At 32.2% G+C, this 22,512-nt stretch overlaps 2 protein-coding genes across 2 annotated transcripts in view; both read left to right on the top strand.

Moving 5' to 3' along the window:
* The window catches only part of LOC143056192 (sushi, von Willebrand factor type A, EGF and pentraxin domain-containing protein 1-like), a 60,898-nt gene extending 55,329 nt beyond the window's left edge, over positions 1-5,569 (top strand). The window contains exons 43-45 of the mRNA XM_076229272.1: positions 1,536-1,658; positions 2,819-2,836; positions 4,385-5,569. Of these exons, the coding sequence (XP_076085387.1) occupies positions 1,536-1,658; positions 2,819-2,836; positions 4,385-4,464 (221 nt within the window). The 3' untranslated portion in view covers positions 4,465-5,569. The remainder of the gene's footprint in view (positions 1-1,535; positions 1,659-2,818; positions 2,837-4,384) is intronic.
* Positions 5,570-8,824: 3,255 nt separating this feature from the next.
* Positions 8,825-19,248, top strand: LOC143057723 (uncharacterized). Its single transcript, XM_076231095.1, has 5 exons — positions 8,825-9,351; positions 12,215-12,364; positions 14,470-14,608; positions 16,163-16,465; positions 18,787-19,248. The coding sequence occupies exons 1-5, from the start codon at positions 8,918-8,920 to the stop codon at positions 19,003-19,005; spliced, it is 1,245 nt and encodes a 414-aa protein (XP_076087210.1). The 5' UTR covers positions 8,825-8,917; the 3' UTR covers positions 19,006-19,248.
* The last annotated feature ends 3,264 nt before the right edge of the window (positions 19,249-22,512 follow it).

Genomic DNA, 22,512 nt, shown 5'->3' with positions numbered 1-22,512 from the left:
ATATGGAGGGATGGATATTTAGATATGGTCATGAACAAGTTTCCACTTTTGTTTACTATTTCTTTTATCAATATTAATGTAATAGATTTAGGAGATAACTGTATTGTATTTTAAGATTGACCTTTATAAAACGTAGATTTTACTGTCGCAAATTCAGTTTACATAGTAACACAAAGCGGAGATAGGTAAACAGATATTTGCCACAGTAAAATCAAGTTTTACGAAGGTTAAGCTTAAAATACAATACAGTTAATATCTCCATTTTAATGCCACAAATTAAAATACATTGTAAAAGTCTTTTAATAATATTTTGGCCTAAAAAATGGCATAAATGAAAAAGTCTGTGAAACTGTTGCATTGTCTTTAGCATCTTAACCCTTTCCTCCATAATGACGCTTTTTGACGCCACCCCCTTTACTCCATAATGACGCCTTTTGACGCCTGTGTAGTACCTCAGTTGAAACACTTTGACTACAAAATGTCTGCATCAGACTTAAAAAGTTTGTATCCAATATGAAAAGGATATTCATGAGAATATCTGACTTGAATTTCAAAGATGAAATATTCGTTTTTCACAATGCATTATAACTTTAAACCTGATAAAAAAAAATTATTGAAAAAATCCTATGCGAATCAAGTATGCCAGAAAAAAAAATCCATGGAGGAAAGGGTTAACAATGTGACGTCATATGTATACTCTAGATGTCAAACATGATTACTAAAAATGTATTTTTACTTTTCATGCGCCTTAGAATGGTTTAAATATAAACAAAAAGAAAATTTTGAGGCTCAAAATGTTATTATCTTATAAAAAGAAGATGTGGTATGATTGCCAATAAGACAACTGTCCACAAGAGACCAAAATGACACATACATTAACAACTATAGGTCACTGTACTGCCTTCAATAATGAGCAAAGCCGATACTGTATAGTCAGCTATAAAAGGCCCCAAAATGACAATGTAAAACAATTCAAACGAGAAAACTAACTGCCTTATTTATATAAAAAAATGAACGAAAAACAAATATGTAACACATAACCCAATGACAACCACTGAATTACAGGCTCCTGACTTTGGACAGGCACATTCATAAATAATGTGGCGGGGTTAAACATGTTAGCGGGATCCCAACCCTCCCCCTAACATGGGACAGTGGTATAACAGTACAACATAAGAATGAACTATAAAAATCAGTTGAAAAAGACTTAACATATCAGATAGACAAAAATACAGGTAGACGTGGCCAGGTACTTATACATCCCGACAACAAAAAGACAGTAGGTACATTTCTGAGAGTACTCACAGTTATATGACAGCTAGTTCAAAGCCACTAACAACTTATAAAAAAAATCATGCATCTAAGACTTGTTTATTTTTTGTAAAATTACATACCCCAAAAAAATCTCAATTCAAAATGGTGGCTTTCTTAGTTACGGACTGGTAGAAAGTGGAATCTAACCCCTCACAATATTTGTCAACGTCCAGTGAAAATTATCGTTACAAACTAATTGCATAAGAATTAATATTTACCAGTGCGGAACAGCTGTTATGGTGTGGATTGTAATGGTGGAACTTGTGTTGTGGATTCACAGGATGCCACCCAGTATACTTGTCAATGTGCCGATGGTGCCACAGGTGACCACTGTGAAGACATGGGTATGTCTGTTATCTCTTTATATATTAAGATAAACAGTTGGGTTGACATTTGACAATTGAGTAGTTTACTAATGCTTATAGGATTAATTACATAGTATTATCTACATACTTGTGGCAAATATAAACAACGCAAACATAATCTTAGTTTGTGGACAGCCCGTCATGCTCGATGGACGCCAGATTGTATTATAAATTATCACAAATAATAATATTATCATTATTACAATTACAAAGCATATTCAAACATCATTGTTTCCTATGTACGTATTATCCTAAATACACATAAAACCAAATTTCCGACTGAATGCACCCCTTCATAAACAGTCGGGCCGGCCAGGAACAACTAGAGATAAAAAAACAATGTAATCGACCAAAAAGCTCTAGAAAGCTTTGTCAGTGGATGCCAAGTGTGCAATCCCATCTCCAGGGCCAGGTGCTCTAACCTACACCTTAAACAAGTGTGTATTGGCAAATTGAATGCAATAAAAATATCAACTTATATACATGTACATCAAAAATGAAAGTTGAGTGTTCACTTGTTGCACGACAGCTAGAAAGTGACCCTATGCTTTACTACCAGAAAGTATACCCATTGGTCACTATGTGTGACCCTATTATATATTCATACGACCCGTACCCGTCAATTCAACATTTTCCCGCTATACCTAAACAAAACGTGGGAAACACAATAAGTAACTTAAACAAATGTTATTCTTTTATTAAATTGTTCCTAAAGTAGTGCTCTTTTAGTAAAGTTTCCAATGTTCCTGCCACAATATTGCATAAGAATTGAAAAAAAGATACATATACATTTACAAATATTCATGAGGATCAAATGCACATACTTTAGAAATTGATGATGTAATGCAAGTTAAGTGAATGAAGTTTTAGTAAAATGAAAATTTATAAGAAGCATATCAACAAACCTGCTGGCCTACCAAGATTACCAACATTGTTAAAAAGATATGTTATGTTAAAAAAAATATGACATGGACAACAGCTGATTTTTCCTGAAATAGCATGTTTACTGAAAATGCAGAGCTTTTTGAAAATTTAAAATTTAACTATTGCACATGTTTCAGTTATGGAATCAGTTGACTGTATATGTATATATTAATGTTGTATGTACTTAATCATATCCTGTGTTTTTATGTTTTCAGATACCGGTGGAATGCAGTGTAAGTAGGAAATAGAAGTATTTTGTTCGGCTTACTTATTCAATCAGGATTTAAAGAAATATTCACCTAGAATTATTGATATATTGATTATGACTTAAAAAAAACAATTAAAAGAAACTTTGAGTAATATTAAAACTATAACCTGTAATTATAAATAAGAAGATGTGGTATGATTGTCAATGAGACAACTCTCCAAAAGAGACCAAACAACACAGAAATTAAAAACTATAGATCATTTATGACCTTCAACAATAGGCTAATCCCATTCCACATAGTCAGCTATATATAGCCTTGAAATGACAAATGGAAAACAAATCAAATGGAAAACTTAGACCTAATTTATGTACAAATAAATAATGAAAAACAAACATGTAGCTCAACAACAAACGACAAGCACTGAATAACAGGCTGTCCGACTTTGAACGGGTACAAACAGAATGTGGCAGGGTAATTTAGTTTGTTGATGCCAACTCTCCCCTAACAATGTGACATTGAAAGCCATTGTCTTAAAAGGTACACAAGGAAGAAATCTTTTGAGAAACTTGGAGATATCAATACATAAAAAAGATTTTATTGCACTTCTAGTAGTTTATGTATAAGGTCTTCAGAAAAGAACTAAAGAGGAACATTACAATTAAAAATCAAAAGATTCTTCAATACATAAAAAATAAGGTTTGATTGCCAATGAGACAGATATTCAAATATTAGGTCTTTAACATTTTTACAGCATATTTATCTGGAGAAATACATTTAAGAACAATCTGCTTGAAAAGTATTTTTGAACCAATGATTACTAAAACACTTTTTAAGCTTAATAGTTGTAAAAAGTTATTCTAGCATTCAGAAAGCAGGTCTGGTTTAGAAAGAAAATGACGGCCAAGCTCCCACCTATAAAAATAAATTATTAGGTTTTTCAAAGGGGGTCTCATTGGGGGTTCTGATCCTGGATCCCGCTTACTGTTTTGTCAGATTCCTGTATCCCGATTACACTATGTACGTAAGCAATTCTCATTTTTTTTTTTTATTTCCCGTGTCCCGCTAATTTCATTTCCCATTTTCATGGCACAATAATTTTACCTTCACGTGTCACGCTTACAAAAAATCAGCAATGCCGCATCACCCTCAGACCCCAACGAGACCCACTTCAAAGAAAAAGAACTTAAAAGAAATTGTTGATAATATTCCTGGCAATGTACCATATTTGTGGGATATGCAGATTGTAATTAAAACTATAGATAGGTGACAAAAAACATAATAAATATATAGTAGATATAGGAAGATGTGGTGTGAGTGCCAATGAGACAACTCTCCATCCAAATCACAATTTATAAAAGTAAACCATTATAGGTCAATATACGGCTTCAACACGGAGCCTTGGCTTGATTCACGTTTTTCAAAATGTTTATATGTTTGGTACCATCTTAAAACTTGTTTTTAACCAATTGGAATACAGAATTTGTGCTTTTGCCTAATTTTAAGCATGGTTACAAAGCTAAATCAACTATAGAAGATAATTTATAACTGCTGGGTTTTTTTTTTAATATACAGCTGCTGCTAGCAACGTACAGATCAGTCTGTTTGGAACCTTCCTAGCTGTTACCATGGCAATGATATGGAACTTAATCTAATATGGACAATGTAATTGAGATTTTAAAAATGAAGCCACATTCACAGATTTGTCTTCAAATAACATCTACATTGTAATCCTATATGTATACCTACATTGTAATCGTACATGTACATTGTAATTGTATATGTATATTGTAATCATATACCTACATTGTAATCATATATGTACATTGAGCAAATTGATATCATTTATTAATAACAGATTCATGTTATTCTTATTTTTAATATTAATAACATTTTTTTTCCATATCAAATGGGAATATGATATTTATTTTTATTATAATAGCTTACCTTTTCTAAACTAATCTTTGTTGACTTATAACAAGTTCCAAATTAAACCTTTTAGTGATCAACATCTTTCCTTTCGAAGAATTTCTAGAAAGCTGTTTTTAAAACAATTTAAGGTTTATATGTTTTCCCTACATGCAAGTGAAATTTGCACAATTTGTTATTTCCCTTTTGTCCCCATCTTGGAGGGGAAAGTGCAAAAAAATCAATTATAAATAAGCTAAATTCAACTAGATATACTGACAACCTGAGTTTTAATCAAGTTGTTTTCTGAACAAGTTTAATTTCTTCAAGCCTCACATAAATCACTATAATCTAGTAAGGACTCTTAGACTTTTTTGATCCAGATGTTTCAATTTGGTTTGTCAAATAAGAAAATAAACCAGTCTACACCTACAATAATTGTGCTTCCAAAGGAAATAATTTAAACTGAAAATTACTTCATATCAAAACAGATCTATAATTGAAAGTAAATATTTCGCTCTTTCATTAACTGATACTATGATATCTTACTAACAATTAGTGTTTAATCATAATTAATCATGTTTGTTAATATAAAATAATGTTTATTGTAATTTCATCTTTAAGACAATAATTGATATATGAATAGTTTATTACTAATGTGGTTTGTTTAATTTTGTACTGTATTATTTATTGACAAGGGTATTTGTCTGTGATTATCTATTTTGAATTCTTGTGATTTATGTGTTGTTTATGAAATATTGAATACCCAATCATTTTAGATAGAATACTGTTGTTATTTGTGGATTTATAGGGGTTTTGATCAATGAGTAAATAATAAATTATAGAATCATATTTAATGCTTTTGCTTTAAAACTTACTGTTTTGGTCCTTGAATAATTATAATATTTACCTGCTACATATAATAAAACAATATGTGTGGCATGATTGCCAATGAGACAACTCCCTACCAGATTCAAATATCTTAGAAGTTAACAGAAGAGGTCACCATGCAGCCTTCAATAATAAAAAAACCCATACTTTAAAGTCAGTTTTTGGTCCAAACATGAAAAATGTTATACGTAACTAATGGCATCATTTATAACAACAAATTTACAAATAGTTTGACAGACATAAACCAAAAACAACCACTGAATTACATGTAGTGACTTAGAAAAGGCTTGTTTATGAAATATTTTATGCTGTTTTGATCATTGAATTATAACAAATCTAGATGCTATAAATTTGAGAATGAAATGTCCATTAAAACTGATTTAAGGAAGCACCTTATACACTCTACATGCTCATGCTAACTACTATGTTCTTCAGAGAATGGATTTTTCCCTGAAAATTTTGGGGTGAGAGAGCATTTTATTTTAAAACAAAAATTTAGATATTGCATGATTGCCAATATAAGACAAATATCCATTGAACAAGAAAACAAGGATGGTAACAACCTCAAGCTCATGTCACTGTACAGGCTTCAATACAATTTCTATACCATTCGGTAAGCAAAGGCATATTACCATATTTCCCTAATTTAGTGCAATCATTTCTGATCATGGAAAATTTGAATGTCTTATTTGCTTAACAGAGACATGCACAAGTATGAAAGGAGAAGTTGATGGCTGTTGAACAATTTCATACCTAGTCTGAACATGGACCAAAGGGTCAAGTACTCTGACATCAAATTGCGTTCATTGTAGTCATTCTATCATTTTTAGTCCCCTACCGATGAAGTCTAAGGGGATATTAGGTTTGAACTCCATCAGTCCAACAAATAATTATTTCACACATTTTGTCTTCAGCATGTTTGAAGATATGGATTTGATATTTGATGTATTGTTTTATCGTGACAAATTACAGATCAAGTTTCTGTTAGAAGATTTTGAGTAATAGTCGTTGCTTAAATAATTAGTTTGTACACTTGTTTTAAGCTCCTGCCGAAGCGATGGGGCATTAAGTTTTACCCTTGTCCGTCTGTATGTTCCAAGTTGGTGTCCATTCTATATCTTAAGTTTGCTTCATCCAAATGTTATGAAATTTACAAAATAATTATTACCAGAAAACATAGATGAAGTTTTAATTTTGATGGCATCACTTTAACATTTCTAGAGTTATACCCCTTTACAAATGGAATAATTGCTGATTTTTTTGTTTCCATTCTTAAACTTTTGTTTGCCTCACCCATATTGTATGAAACTTATACACAAATCGTATTACCACAAAACACAGACCAGTTGGAACCTTTGAAACATTTGTCTGCTGACCCTATCTGCCAACTTAAATGACTCACATTGCTTAAAATAAGAAAAAAAGGATAAAATTTGTTTAATTACCTTGAAAACAGCTATTATACAGAAAATCTGACAGGCTCAAAAATGTGCATTATTCTATAAAGATTTACCTCATACACATGAAACATTAAAACTGTTTTTGTTGAGCCTGCAACAAAAGTCGCAGAAAGCTTGACAAAGGGATAGTGATCTGGCGGCGGTGTTAGCTAACTTCTTTAAAAAGCTTTATATTTCAGAAGGTGGAAGATCTGGATGCATCATACTTTGTATATATATGCCCCATGTTACGAATTGTTCGTCAGTCACATGTCCAATGCCCTTGACCTCATTTTCATGGTTCACTGACTACTTGAAAAAAAAGTTAAATTTTTTTGTAATGTTAAATTCTCTCTTATAAGTAATAGGATAACTATATTTGATATGTGCATACCTTGCAAGGTCCTCATGCCCGTCAGACAGTTTTCACTTGACCTCAATCTCATTTCATGGATCAGTGAGCAAGGTTAAGTTTTGCTGGTCAAGTCCATATCTCAGATATTATTAGCAATAGGTCTAGTATATTCTGTGTATGGAACGACTGAAAGGTATACATGTCCAACTGGCAGGTGTCATTTGACCTTGACCTCATTTTCATGGTTCATTGGTTAGAGTTAAGTTTTTGTGTTTTTGTCTGTTTTTCTTATACTGTATGCGATAGTTCTATTATATTAGGTGTATGGAATGATTGTAAGGTGTACATGTCTAACTGGTAGGTGTCATCTGACCTTGACCTCCTTTTCATTGTTCAGTGGTCAAAGTAAAGTTTTTGAGTTTTTGTCTTTTTTTAGCTCACCTGTCCCAAAGGGAGATTTTGGCTCATAACTCTGAAACAAAAGCATTTAGAGCAAATCTGACTGGGTGAAATTGTAAATCAAGTTAAGATCTATCTGCTCTGAAATTTTCAGATAAATCGGACAACTGGGTGTTGGGTTGCTGCCCCTGAATTGGTAGTTTTTAAGAAATTTTGTTGTTTTTGGTTATTATCGTGAATACTATTATAGAAAGAGATATATAAACTGTAAACAGCAATGATGTTCAGCAAAGTCAGATCTACAAATAAGTCAACAAGACCAAAATGGTCAGTTGACCCCTGAAGGAGTAATTGCCCTTTATAGCCATTTTTTACACATTTTTCATAAATTTTTGTAATCTTTTACAAAAATCTTCTCCTCTGAAACTACTGGGCCAAATTTAACCAAACTTGGCCCCAATAATCATTCAGGTATATAGCTATAGTTTTAAAAAAAATCTGAAAAAAATGAAACATTTTTTTTTCTTTCCAAATTTTATTTATTTCACTATAAATTGTTACTGTATAATATGGTACAAAAATCAACTAAAAAATCAAATTGTTTAGACCTAAAATGACTTTTATATAAAATGTTTATATATCATTGAAAAAGCTCCAAATAATCTCCCTTTGTGAAAAATGACTTTTTTTGCATTTAAATTGAAATAACTTTTTTAACTCATTTGTGACCTATATTTTTCTATTATTTTTTTTCAAATAAAATGTTTTTAAACTAATCATAACCTAAACAATATCAAACTAGTACAGGCTGAGTGCAGATCAAACTTTTGCATATTTTTTCAGAGGGGATTTATTACTGGCAAAGATGTTTGGTATGCAGTTGTGTGAGAATTGGCAGTGAACAATATATTTACCTTTCCAGTGAAATGGTCAATAATCAACATCCTTGGGACGGATGGTGCTCCACTATTATGGAGGAAAGTACAAGATTACTTAACAAAACTAATTATGCTAATTTCACTCCCCTTACTTATATTCCCCTTGTTTATTTTTGTTCAAAAAAGTAAAAAGACACAGACCAGCACCAGATGTAATTTTCCAACAATCGAATAAAATATGCCCAAAGAATCGGTCAAAGAGTTAGATACAGACTCGTCTTCTTCTAATGCCGCTCAACACTTTCGGACGATTAGGAGGTACACGAGAAACAGACAAAAATGTTTGCCAGATTCTGTCTCCGAGTGGAAATTAAAACACAGCAATAAATTGAACATTTACTATCAGAAAAAATATCTTTCCACTCCAGTTGATGTTATATTAAAGACAGGAAACGTAAAAGAGCTCTCATACTTACAAAAAAAATATATCAAAGTGTTGCAATCATATCTTCATTTTGATGCAGTTCATAAACGAAATGCTGATAAAGTTCCAATTCATCTTTTTTATGATGACTATATGAAACCAGAGTTGGAAAAGATACTAAGAACTGTATTGGCAAAACCACCAGATGGAGATAAAATTCATGAAGAATCAAAAGAAAATACCAGCATGTAGGTACTCTGTAAAAGTATGCATAAATACAGCAAGTGGGTCTCATTGGGGTCTAAGCGTGTAGCGGGATTGGTGAACTTTTTTAAAGCGTGACACGTGAAAGTCCAATAATTTAGCGTGAAAATGGGAAATGAAGTCTGGCGGGACACAGGAAATTTACATGTGCTATAATGGCAATAATAAGCGGGAAATAAGGTTCTCACTAAACAATAAGTGGGATCTTGGAATGAGACCCCCAGCCAGTACTCCCTTTAGTGGCAAGTTTAAGGTACAATAATTAGTAGACTTCTTTCTTTTTTCAAATACTAGCTGCATGCATGATCAACATGATGAATATTTTGGAAAGTTACGCATGATTTAAAACAGGATAAAAACAAATTGTTCTGTTGATTTACTCATGGACTGGACACAATATAGCTTAAATTATGAATATTTTTATATTTCACTCGATTAATTCAGTTGTAAGGCTGTTAGGCAGCAACCATTTGATTTTCTGGGGGGGGGCTATGGTTTTTTTTCTGTACAAACGGCGAAAAACAATCTATTTTTTTCGCGACAAGTCGAAAACAATTTTTTTCTTTCAATTTTAGCATTACATATAGTGGCAGCTGGGGGTGAAACAAACAATTTTTTTTTCTCAGAATCAAAAACAAATTATTTTTATTCTCCAAAAACTGGAAACAAACTTTTTTTTCAAAAAAAAACCATAGCCCCCCCCCCCCAGAAAATCAAATGGTTGCTGCCTTATTTGATATCATGAATTGTTTTAAAGGAGCTGGCTTCTCAGTTTCAAAGTAATTAACTTTTCAAAACACTAGCATATATATTGAAAGGGGATTAATAAAGGAATCAAAAGAGCAAAAAAAATATATAGGTCACCGAGCTTGTTTTCGAGATATTAGCCATTGAAATTTTGGCGGGAAAATGTTCTCTCTTGACTTTTCATAGCTTTATCATTGACAAGTTTAAGTCTTCAAAAACTATTAAAAAGTAATTAAAATTTTATAAGACTTTAACAGGCAGCTTATCATTGTACATGTAAAAGAATTATAAAAAGAAAAATGGGGTCACCGGGCAAATTTTGTTAAAGCATTCAAATAGATAAAACCAGAGGATTCCGAAAATCTGACCAAATTTCCAAAACATTACAAGTGAGCTTCCTTAAAATGTAAGACTCAAATGATACAAGCTGTTAATTCGCATTGTCATTGTGTAGACACAACCATCTACATGTACATGTAGAACACCTAGACACAACCACCTACATTACATGTAGGACACCTAGACACAACCACCTACATGTACATGTAGGACACCTAGATACAACCACCTACATGTAAAAATATAGAACACCTAGACACAACCACCTACATGTACATGTAGGACACCTAGACACAACCACCTACATGTAAAAATGTAGAACACCTAGACACAATTACCTACATGTACATGTAGAGCACCTAGACACAACCACCTACATGTACATGTAGGACACCTAGACACAACCACCTACATGTAAAAATGTAGACCACCTAGACACAACCACCTACACTTACATGTAGGACACCTAGACACAACCACCTACACTTACATGTAGAACACCTAGACACAACCACCTACATGTACATGTAGGACACCTAGACACAACCACCTACATGTAAAAATGTAGAACACCTAGACACAACCACCATCATGTACATGCGGTTCATGTAGGACACATAGACACAAGGACGTCACATTTTTAACCAGAAATTGTTTTCCAAGTTTATTTATTTGTTATGTGTGCATCTTGCATGTCTTGTAAAGGTTTTATCCTGCAAAAGCTTAAAAACATGAAAACAGATGATATAAAATTAAAACGTTACAAAAATAAGAACTACAAATAAGTCAATATAGTTAAATAGTCTTTGACCTTTAACAGGAGTTATTGTCCTTGGACATTGTTGGAAGAAGGGTCTTTTCATTTTTGATTTTTTTTTTTCACTTACATTTGCATTTACTACTACAAAAATGTATGTTAATCTACAAATCTGTCATTATAGCCTAAATTGTCAACTAATGCCTTTAAAATATGTCCATGCCTGTAATATAATATAATATACATGATATTAGCATTGTATAAAATTTAAATTATTTCCCGAAATGAAGATTTTTTGCATTTTGTAAAACTATTAAAGTTGGAGAGAAACTTCATGAACTTATCAATGCTTGTAAAGTTTATATAACAAAAAAGGACATCAAAATGAAATCTAAATGTGCATGAGTATGTAAACATGATACAGGGCCAAATTGTCAGGATTGTTTATCATAAATCCAATCCTGATAAACATTAAAAAATGGTGTTTTTTATCTCCATAACTATAACAGGCATACATACATACAAAGGACAAAAGCAAACACATTTGATTGCAATATTAAAACGGAAACAATAAATATCAAAATGGCTCTTACGAACCTTTTGTTGTTCATGTTCAAAGTCAAAAAGTTGCAATAAATATTCTTGCACTAATTTCCTAATTTATAGGATATATCATAAAATACAGTGGCGGATCCAGAGGGGGGTTCCGGGGGTCCGCACCCCCCCCTTTATTTTGGCCGATCAATGTATTTGAATCGGGACATATGTTTTGCACCCCCCTTGCACCCCCCCTTTGCCCTGGGCTAGCACCCCCCCTTTCGAAAATTCCTGCATCCGCCACTGAAATATATACATATACATTTATTTGTACCATGGCCATGTATACAATATCACATGTATCAACATAGTCAAAGATAGTATTACCTTGGTTATTAACAAAATCATGCAAAATGTTATGTATAAATATATTCTAAAACCATAAAAAAAGTCTGTTTTTTTTTCAGAGTTGAAAGGGTAAAATTTTGTGTAGAAGATTTTATCTATGAATTGTTGATTTTCCTGAGGACAACTCTACATCCCCATTCTAATGTCACTGAAGGGATGTATTCATCATTATTCAGATCATTTGCTGCTATGTGTCATCTGAGACCTAGGTAAGTTACTTGAATGAATATAATCAACACAAGTTACCCATGCAGATATGCCATATGGGCTCATTGTTGAAGGCTGTACTTTAATCTATAGTTGTTTATTTCTGAGTCATTTGTTCTTTTGTGAAGTGTTGTCTCATTTGCATTCATATCACATCTTTCTTATGTGAATATACATGTAACAACACCTTGGCTCTAGAGTATAAAAATTTCAGAAAAAAAAATAACATTTTTTTTACATTATAAATTTTATTCATTACCTTTTGAAGTTGTAACTTTACTATATGGTACAAAAATAATTTTAAAAAATCAATTAGTATTTACCCTAGATGACTTTTAAAATGTAGAAATCATTGAAAAAAACTTCAAATTATCTCCCTTTTGTGCAAAAATGCCATTTTTTGGCATGAAAATTGAAATACCTTTTTTACTCATTGGTGACCTATATTTTTTTATCATAATTTTCAAATAAGCTGTACTTGAACTCGAATATAGTAAAATTTGAGCGATTTCTGTAATTAAGTTCTTTTTGTATTGTGATATAAACGCTATTTCTGTAATTAGCAAACACTTTTAGGAATTTTGGATCTCAATGCTCTTCAACTTTGTACTTTATTTGGCTTTTTTAAACTTTTTTGGATTATAAGAGCGTCACTGATGAGTCTTTTTTAGACGAAACGCGCGTCTGGCGTATATATAAAATTTAGTCCTGGTATCTATGATGAGTTTATCTTCTATTAGTTCAACAGAAAAAAGGTACCTTTACAAAAATGTATGCTTCTTTCAAAGGCAGATGTGAGCGTAAATGAATGGTGACTCCATTCTTTTATTTTATTTTTCTATTAAGTATAAGATAAAGTTCATTTGTAGAAAAATATAGCGAAATCCTATATTAAATAAAATATTTGATTTAGACCCACGAGCCCCCTTAAGGTGTAAAAACATAATAGGCAAAGAATAAAGAAAGTTCTGCATACTGTTGTTTAGACTTAAAATATGATGTAATACTTTTCTGTGTTAATTTTGCATAGTCATGTATGTCAGTCAGGGGTATCACTTGTACAAGTATTTTTTTTATTTACTTGAAGAAGTAACTTCAAGTAAAAAAAAATAAACACATATAAGTTAATTATAATGTTTAAATAATCTCCCCTTAATTTTCTCAAAAATTTACTTGTTTAAGTGAATTTTTCTTACAATCCCACAAAAATTCTCAAGTTTTAAGATGTACAATCATGCCTTTAATTTTTTATGAGAGTTCAATATTTCATCTCATTAATTTAACAAAGAAACTGATTGCGCAAAGGACTTAAGTGTTTGCTGTTTGTGGGTTTGTAAATGAGCAGTGTTCTGAAGATAACAGACAAATGGGATTTTCATTGTCCATGAAATTACACTTAAATGATTAGTAAAGAAATCTACAGGGCATACAATTTACAAGTTTATTAGAGCATAAAAATCCTAACAATCGAAGAAAAGAAGATAGGATGACTTTTTTACTGATATAAATCAAAAAATCTGAATGTATAAGGGACATGACTCAGCTAATTTTTTTACCTATACACATGATACAAGTAAATAAAATTCACTTGTATAAGTATATTTATATTACTTCTTGAAGTAAATAAATATTACTTGTACAAGTATGTATGTTAGTATGAGCTATAAATAGCACCACCAATACTTTATCTGGACCTGCATCGCTGCATGCAATTAATTAGGTGTGTTATACTAACTGCAAACAGGAAATGGCTACACAGCAGATGTTAAAACTGCTTGTAAACTCTTTACAATTCAACATTATCAAGGTGATGACCAAATGAGTAGATTGGTCTCAAAATAACCTCCTTATGTCATGCAACAATTAATTTCAAATTATGCATATATTTCAGTGGCGGATCCAGAAATTTCATAAGAGGGGCCACTCCAGTCCTGCTTCAGTGATTCCCTACATAAATAACCAAATTTTTCCCTGAAAGGGGGAGGCCTCCTGAAAACCCCTCTAAATCTGCCTCTGGGTGTAGATATCTAGTGAGTAATATAGATGAAAAAAATTCTAGAAACAAGATCAAGTAACCATGGTAACTGTAAATCTACTTTTATTTCAGGAATGGTGATGAATATCCGTCATGTTTTAAAGGTTTAATGGGTGCAGATGTTAGCTCTAAGCCCAATTACCGTTTATGTACAAGACATATGTCTAATGTAGAAGATAAAGATCCCTATACTGTAGTATCAGTTGTTAAGGTATGTTTATATGGAATATTAATGGGCAAAAGCCAGAGAATACCAAGAGGATATTGATCAAGATCTATATTCAAAATAATAAGTAAAAGGAAATTTAACAACACCATGACAAAAAAAGACAATTAACTTAAAATTGAGAACCAAGAACCCCATGACAAACCAGGTTTATCTTGGGCGTTATGGTTTGAAATGATAAGCAGATCCTGCTCCACATCATAGTGACAGTATTCACAGTGTTTTTTAAGATAAAAAAAATTTCAGTAGCCATTTTTCAGTCAGTCTCTCCTCAATAGCTATTAGACCAAAGTACATTTTACAAATAATTCTACGGTCCACTTGTTTTTTTAATTTAAAAAAAAACATCATCAATGAGGGAAAAAAAACCTACTATATAGTGGTCTACAATTGCCTTAACATAAAACATGTTTAACAATTCAATTGAGAAAACAAATATCCTGATGTATAAAAATTTTTGTTATTTAGAACAAATATGACAGACAAAAACCAGCTACATGTAAAACCACTTAACTTAATGCAATTTTAATATGACAACCTATTATCATCATCCAGTATAATCATAATATATCTATATATATATAGCTACCTTTAGCGCAAACGCAGTAATACACAAAAACTACTGTTACACTTTACAACCAACTTATTTATATTTCCAGATATTCTCAATTTTCAACATAAAAATCCCCAGTTTATAAAGGCCAAGATTCAGATACAAAATATTTATCTCTATTCTACAGCAAAATAAACAAATCAGTCCATTTCAATTTATTATTCATGGTAAAATTTCATAAAACGAAAATTCCATGAAATGATGTTATTGTCTTGGCATGGCAACAAAACAAGGTCATGTCACAAGTTGGTTTTCGTAAACAAATAATCAAATTCAAATATTTAATACGGGGCGTTTTAAAGCTTTTTGTACAAATAAGATTACATTGGAAGAAAATATATAAGTGAAAAATGCAATTAAAAAAAATTATCATTGAATTATATAATATTACTAATATTATCAAAATTGGGTAAAATGAAACAGGCAAAACAGTATCGTACGATAGGGCTTTCATGGTTAACAAAATTACGGAATTTGTCCTATTAGAATCGAAATAATTCATGGCAGCCGTAGATTTGTTTTCATTTAACCATAGGTCTGGCATTTATATTCGTAAAAAAAATGGAATATAAATGCCCAACCCATGGTTAAATGAAATCAAATCTCTGGCTGCCATGAATTATTTCTTCAATATTAAACTAGGGACATGCACATAAAGAATGTGATGGGATTAAACATGTTTGCTGTTGCCAAACCCTCCCCTAACCTGGGACAGAAGTGGAACAGTACAAACTATAAACTCACTAAAAAGGACTGAACTCAGCAGATTGATACAAAGCTGAAAAACAACTTAACAAAAATATAGAACAGACTGTCATGACTGTCTAATAGTCTAACTCCTTTGATTTTACAAGATGTTTGTATGTTCATATCAAAGATTTGCATATATATAGGTGAAATATTCAATATTAAAGTTATATTTTCAGTTGGAAAAATCAGATATGGATGATGAAAATGAGCTATTCAGAAAAAGGCACAAACAATCTTGTAACAGGTGTAGCTCTAGTTCAGAAGATGAACCATTAAGAAAAAAAACCAAAAGATCTGTCAAAATGGAAAGCTCCAGTTCTATGAGTTCTGAAGATGAAAGTAGAAGTTTGAAGTCTGCACTTGAACTTGATTTAGGTTCTGCTGTTTTAGGACAACATGCTGGTGAACTTCTTTTGGATATACCAAAAATGCAATACACAACAATTAAAATACCTGGAATGATAGTCAAAGATACAAAGGTAAAAATAGCATGTAGAGCACTATTTTGCTCATTGTATGTGATTACTTATGAACAAATTATCAATTGACATTACTAATTAAACACTTTGGACAAGTGAAGGATATCTACATTACTGTACAAGAATAAGTCCTCTCTATAGTGGCTAATCCAGACCGGGGGGTTCCGAAGGTTGGAACCACATTTTTATTGAAAATCAATGTATTTGAATGTGGACATGTGATTGGAACATGTACACCCTTTATCCGTAATTGGAACCCCTCCCCCTCTCCCTTTTTAATGGCTGGATCCGCCTCTGCTCTGTGCGTATTGTAGTCCATTTACATCTCTTATCTAAAAAAGAGGCAAAAGATATAAATAATGTGATATTTAAACTCATTATTAACTGACATTCTAACAACACCATTAAAAAAATAAATTGCTTTGCTGAGCCCAGAGGGATACGACTGCAGAGGTCAAGCCCTGAACAGTTGGGTCAGAAATGGAGACAATACTTGTGCTTCATAGACGTCTGAATTTGGATTGTATTTAAATATTTGACACACAATAGTTTGGTGACACAGAATAAGTGTAGTCAATGAACTTAGAATGGGGTATATGGTTTGAATTCATATATTCTTTTGTCTAATACACTATGCTGTTGCAAATTGACCCGACCCCCCCCCAAAAGGTTAACCCCCTTTTTTTGCTTTTGTGCAATTCAGTATTCTGTTGCTAATTTACCACCATCACTTGGGCCCATAATGTGCGGTTGTATCAAAACCAGCAGTATGATCCCGACCAACAAGCAGGGGTGATCTATGGTGTACCTGAAGGTTAGCAGATCCAGCTTTACATTTGGCACCCATCATGTTGGTCATAACAATATTGGTAAACACTATATCTAATAAACTACTTATCTTGTTTAATATGGCTTATGGAAGTGTTTTCCTCAACCATGAACTATGTTTTGCTCACCATGCTTCAAAAAAAAAGGTGTAATACATTTTTTATCTTTAAAAAATGTATTTTCCAAGATTTTTTATTAGATTTTAAAGCCAACCAATCTGCCTGCTAAATAATTCTTCAGAACATTTGTAGGGAAAATATCTTCAAGATATATTTTTGAGTAGAATTACATATACTAGAAAGTACTCTGATTTTTTTTAATTTTTGATTTGGGTTTCCCAAACCTAAGCATGGACTTTGTGTCATTTCTACTAATCTGCTCTTGACATCGAAGTGAAACAAAAGTTGAGAGAATTATTTTATATTTTTAAACATAATCTGTGCACTCCTAAGGTTGTGTCAATCTGTTAAACTTTGTTACTAAGATCAGAAGCAAGGGAGGTAATCATGGTTTTGTATTAAAAAAACTTTATTGTTGCACAATGACTGAATCTTATAAAAAAGAAGATGTAGTATGATTGCCAATGAGACAAATATCCACAAAAGACCAAAATGACACAGACATTAACAACTATAGGTCACCGTCCAGCTTATTTAAGATGTACTCATATAATAGTTCTTGAAAAACTGGTCATTATCGTGATATATGGACTGCCCACAGGACAGTGGTATTGACTAAGATAGTGATAATGACTGAGCCGCTGTCACAGTCAATACCACTGCCCTACGGGCAGTCCATGTATCATGATAATGACCAGTTGTTCAAGAACTATTATGTTTATTTCATTGAGAAACCTTGTTTTGGAAAATTCTCATAAATTCAAAATGCCTAAAGCGAACTCGAGTAGTTGTACAATTTCTATGGCAAAGAGTGAAGACCAGTCGTAGTAATACTGCCATTCATTTTAGTGCAATTTTTCAGTATATTAATACTTATTAATCAAGTTATCTTTAACTTTATAATTAACGAAAACATATAATAAACAATTCAACAACTTAAATATAATCATATATTAAAAACAGGAACATGTTTTATAAAAGGTACATCTCTCTAAAAAGAGAAACCTTGCCCCACCGGTCATTAACAGAGATATCACGCCCCAACGGTTATTATCAGACAGAAACCACGCCCCAACTGTCATTATCAGACGGAAACCATGCCCCATCGGTCATTATCACGTAAAAGTTCGTTAACGACCGGTTTTCTGGTCCGTTTTTTTCTGTTAATGACCAATGGAATTTATTACTGAAGAATAATGAATGTCATGTGACCCCTTTTAATCCAATAAGAGAATCTTATTCTCAACCGATATTAAATAAATATAAATAATTATGTAATTTTGTGTCAGAAATGATTTATCTTATTCTTTTTCAGCTTTACTTTCCATTGCTGGATATGTCCGGTGACCATTATTACAATTATTTCTTTTTCAGGTTTATTTTACCTTGCTGGATATGTCCGGTGACCATTATTACAAACTATGTAAACGAATGACATTAGATAAAGATAGAGATGTGGCAACAATCTATTATTCCAAACCATTAGATATTCTTATTGAAGAGGAACGGAACATTTTGGTTGAAAGTTTTATGAGGCTTAACAACATTGATACTGAACTACCCCATGTGATTGACAAAAGTGAAATATTTTGATATGAGACAATTTGCTCGGTGACGGTTGTCAGACTTCAAAGATATACCAACATTGAAGACACCAAATTATCTGAACATAGGGCTAGTGGTTGCCATGGAAACTATATTAGCTTGATTTGATGTTTACATTTTTACTTTGTTGAATGAAGATTAAATGAAAAATAACCCATGATGCAAACTTTTAATATATCCTCCACCACATAAAATCCATTGTGAATATATAATTACAAAATTAACATTTAACAGTTGTAGATAGGTTTTTTTTTGCATCCACTGTCCATCATAAATTTTTATCTTCTTTTGAAACCATTTGACCAATTTCAACCAAATTTTAACTGCATGATCTTTATGGTATCTTATATTTAATTTGTGTTTTTTACATGTATATAAGATGTGGTATGAGTGCCAATTAGACAAATCTCCATCCAAGTCACAATGTACAAAAAGTTATAATTATAGTTCAAAGTATGGCCTTCAACACAGACTCTTGGCTAACACCAAACAGCAAGCTATACAGGGTCCCATAATGACCAGTGTAAAACAATTCAAACTGAAAAAATAAAGGTCTAATCTGTATAAAAAATCAAAAACACCTATGAACCATACCAACGAACGACAACAGCTGAAAAAAGGCTCTTGGCTTAGGACAGATGAATTAAAATGCAGCAGGTTAAAACATTCAACCAGACAAAACCTTCAACTTACCCTGAAACAGTAGTGTAACATTACAACATAAAGAAACCCAATACAAAATATCAATTGAAATGCCAATTTACCAATAGCTTAAGTTATACTGAAGGAAATATACAGTCAAGCAGTTCAGCTATACATGTAAACCTTTCTGCTGTTTAAAGTTGTTTCTCTAATGAGCACATACATACATATATAGATATAGGAAGATGTGGTATGAGTGCCAATGAGACAACTCTCCATCCAAATAACAATTTATAAAAGTAAACCATTATATGTCAATGTACAGCCTTCAATTTGGAGCCTTGGCTCACACCGAACAAAAAGCTATAAAGGACCCCACAATTAATAGTGTAAAACCATTCAAACGAGAAAACCAACGGTTGAATCTATATAAAAAACGAGAAACGAGAAACACATATAAATTACATAAACAATATATATATATATATATATACATATTATACGTCTAAACATCTGACAACTTTAGGACAGACATTCCCCATCTGCTATGTGTGGTTATACAAGGCTAACTAACACCATGATAATTGGCCAAATAATATATAATGCCTGCATGAGACTACTTTAACACTGAGTAATCTCAGATGCAACAGAGGGTTAAAAAGTACCTTGTCAACTTCCTTCACTTATCCATATTGTGTCTGTAATGTTCTTTGACATTGAACTTTTTCTACATCTTTTCCAACCAATGATATACATATGTAAGTATGAAATTTGTTGTTTTTGCGCTACTTGTAAGAAGGCAAGACATTGGGATTTCTATTCTGTCAACAATGACAGTGATGTTTCGTCAACAATGGTAAAGTTTTCTGCTGAAGTTAGTTTATTATAAGAAAATACTTGTGAAAAATCAATGATAATTTGTATAAAGTTGCATTTCCATCATCACATGTTAGTTTTACAACTTATTTTCAGGCCCTGTCTCCTAGGTCATGGTCCAGTGATTGAATTAATTAGCAATTTCAGTGTTAATTTTTCTGATTAAGTTAGTTTGATAGGAGTTGCATTGCCAATCAGTTTGGCGACTATTTTGAGGACCTGTCCACTAGCTCATGGTCTATGGCCTAAATTGATTAGCAATAATGCTATCCATCAGATTGTCTTTTTCTGAATTTTATGCAGACAGACAAGACATTTCTCTGTGTCAACAATTTACTTTCTCTCACTCGAAGTGCTCTAACCTAATGAAGTCAAACTGCCTAACTATTTCTGCAACAGAAGCATAACTTTAAGTGTCATACAAACTATTCAAACTCACTATAGTCTTGTATCCATTCCACATTATGCATTTTTTTCTCAAATATAACAGATGGTACATTAGATATATACACAAACAAAGAACATATGACATTGAATACATTATGTATCATACTAGTTTTGTTGCATCAACCTCTATGATTTTGCATCGTTATTTCAAATAAAAATCTAAATATATTGAGTGTATATTGCTTATCCAGTCCTACATTTATTCTCAAACTTAACTGATATACTTTGAGAAAGACAGTATTAAATGTCACCACAGAAGAACTCGTTAAATGTAATCTACTATAATCATTCTGAACATGCAAGAAATATTTAACACTGAACGTTAAGCCATCAATGCTCAATCAAACATTCAACCATAAATATAAAAAAGAAGATCTAGATGTGGTATGAGTGCCAATGAGACAACTGTCCACAAGAGACCAAAATGACACATACATTAACAACTATAGGTCACTGTACGGCCTTCAACAATGAGCAAAGCCCATACGGCATAGTCAGCTATAAAAGGCCCCGATAAGACAATGTAAAACAATTCAAACGAGAAAACTAACGGCCTTATTTATATAAAAAAAAATGAAAGAAAAACAAATATGTAACACATAAACAAACGACAACCACTGAATTACAGGCTCCTGACTTAGGACAGGCACATACATAAATAATGTTGCGGGGTTAAACATGTTAGCGGGATCCCAACCCCCTAACCTTGGACAGTGGTATAACAGTACAACATAAGAACGAACTATAAAAATCAGTTGAAAAGGCTTAACTCATCAGATGGACAAAAATACAAGTGGACGTGGCCGGGTACTTATACATTCCGACACAAAAAGACACAATGAACAGACCTGAGAGTACTCGCAGTTACCTGACAGCTAGTTCAAAGCCACTAACAACTAATAAAAAAATCATGCAACTAAGACTAAACTATCAGATATCGTTGAGTCTCGCTTGGTTTGTCAAAGCACTTAACATTTTTGCTGCTAAATTTGACAACACCAAAACTTAATAAAGTATTATCAAGCTGCTGATCATCTGACTAAGTAAACGTTTACGAATTTAATAGAAACAGCATTTGGACTATCATGGGCATTTGTAACCAGGAAATAGATGGCGGTATAAAAATATTTCATCATAAGGATATGAAAGTTATGTAATTATGAACTAGTTTCACCAGAGTTTCAGTTCTGTTCATGTCTTTGTTTCACATTTAGGTCTGAGTTTGACTTGAACAATGTGTTTAAATTATATATTGAACTTAACTTTAAAAAAATTCAAACTCGAAAAAAAAAAAATATTTTAACAAATATCATTTAAACCAAAAAAGTAATTGCAATTCGAATACATCGTAATGTGCATATTCAGTTTTTGTTAGGTCCACGTTCAGGTCTGTAAAGTGAGTTAACCCGGTTCTTTCAGATTCAGTTACTGCAAACATACTACGATACGGACGCATAGTATTTGAAATTTTGAATTGAGATAAAATAGTCTTTTCTGACAAGGATATGAAAAATCTTGACATCACTTGTA

This window comes from Mytilus galloprovincialis, chromosome 13, assembly GCF_965363235.1.
Source record: "Mytilus galloprovincialis chromosome 13, xbMytGall1.hap1.1, whole genome shotgun sequence".
In the NCBI taxonomy this organism is placed as follows: domain Eukaryota; kingdom Metazoa; phylum Mollusca; class Bivalvia; order Mytilida; family Mytilidae; genus Mytilus; species Mytilus galloprovincialis.
The sequence above is the reverse complement of the archived record's forward strand: the minus strand, read 5'-3'. Positions and strand labels throughout refer to the sequence as shown.

Excerpts from the sequence above, each read along its gene's own strand:
- LOC143057723 (XM_076231095.1), top strand. The coding sequence starts at position 8,918 with ATGCCCAAAGAATCGGTCAAAGAGTTAGATACAGACTCGTCTTCTTCT. Across the intron at positions 9,352-12,214 it reads TCAAAAGAAAATACCAGCAT|AGTTGAAAGGGTAAAATTTT; the intron begins GTAGGTACTCTG and ends TTTTTTTTTCAG. Across the intron at positions 14,609-16,162 it reads CTGTAGTATCAGTTGTTAAG|TTGGAAAAATCAGATATGGA; the intron begins GTATGTTTATAT and ends TTATATTTTCAG.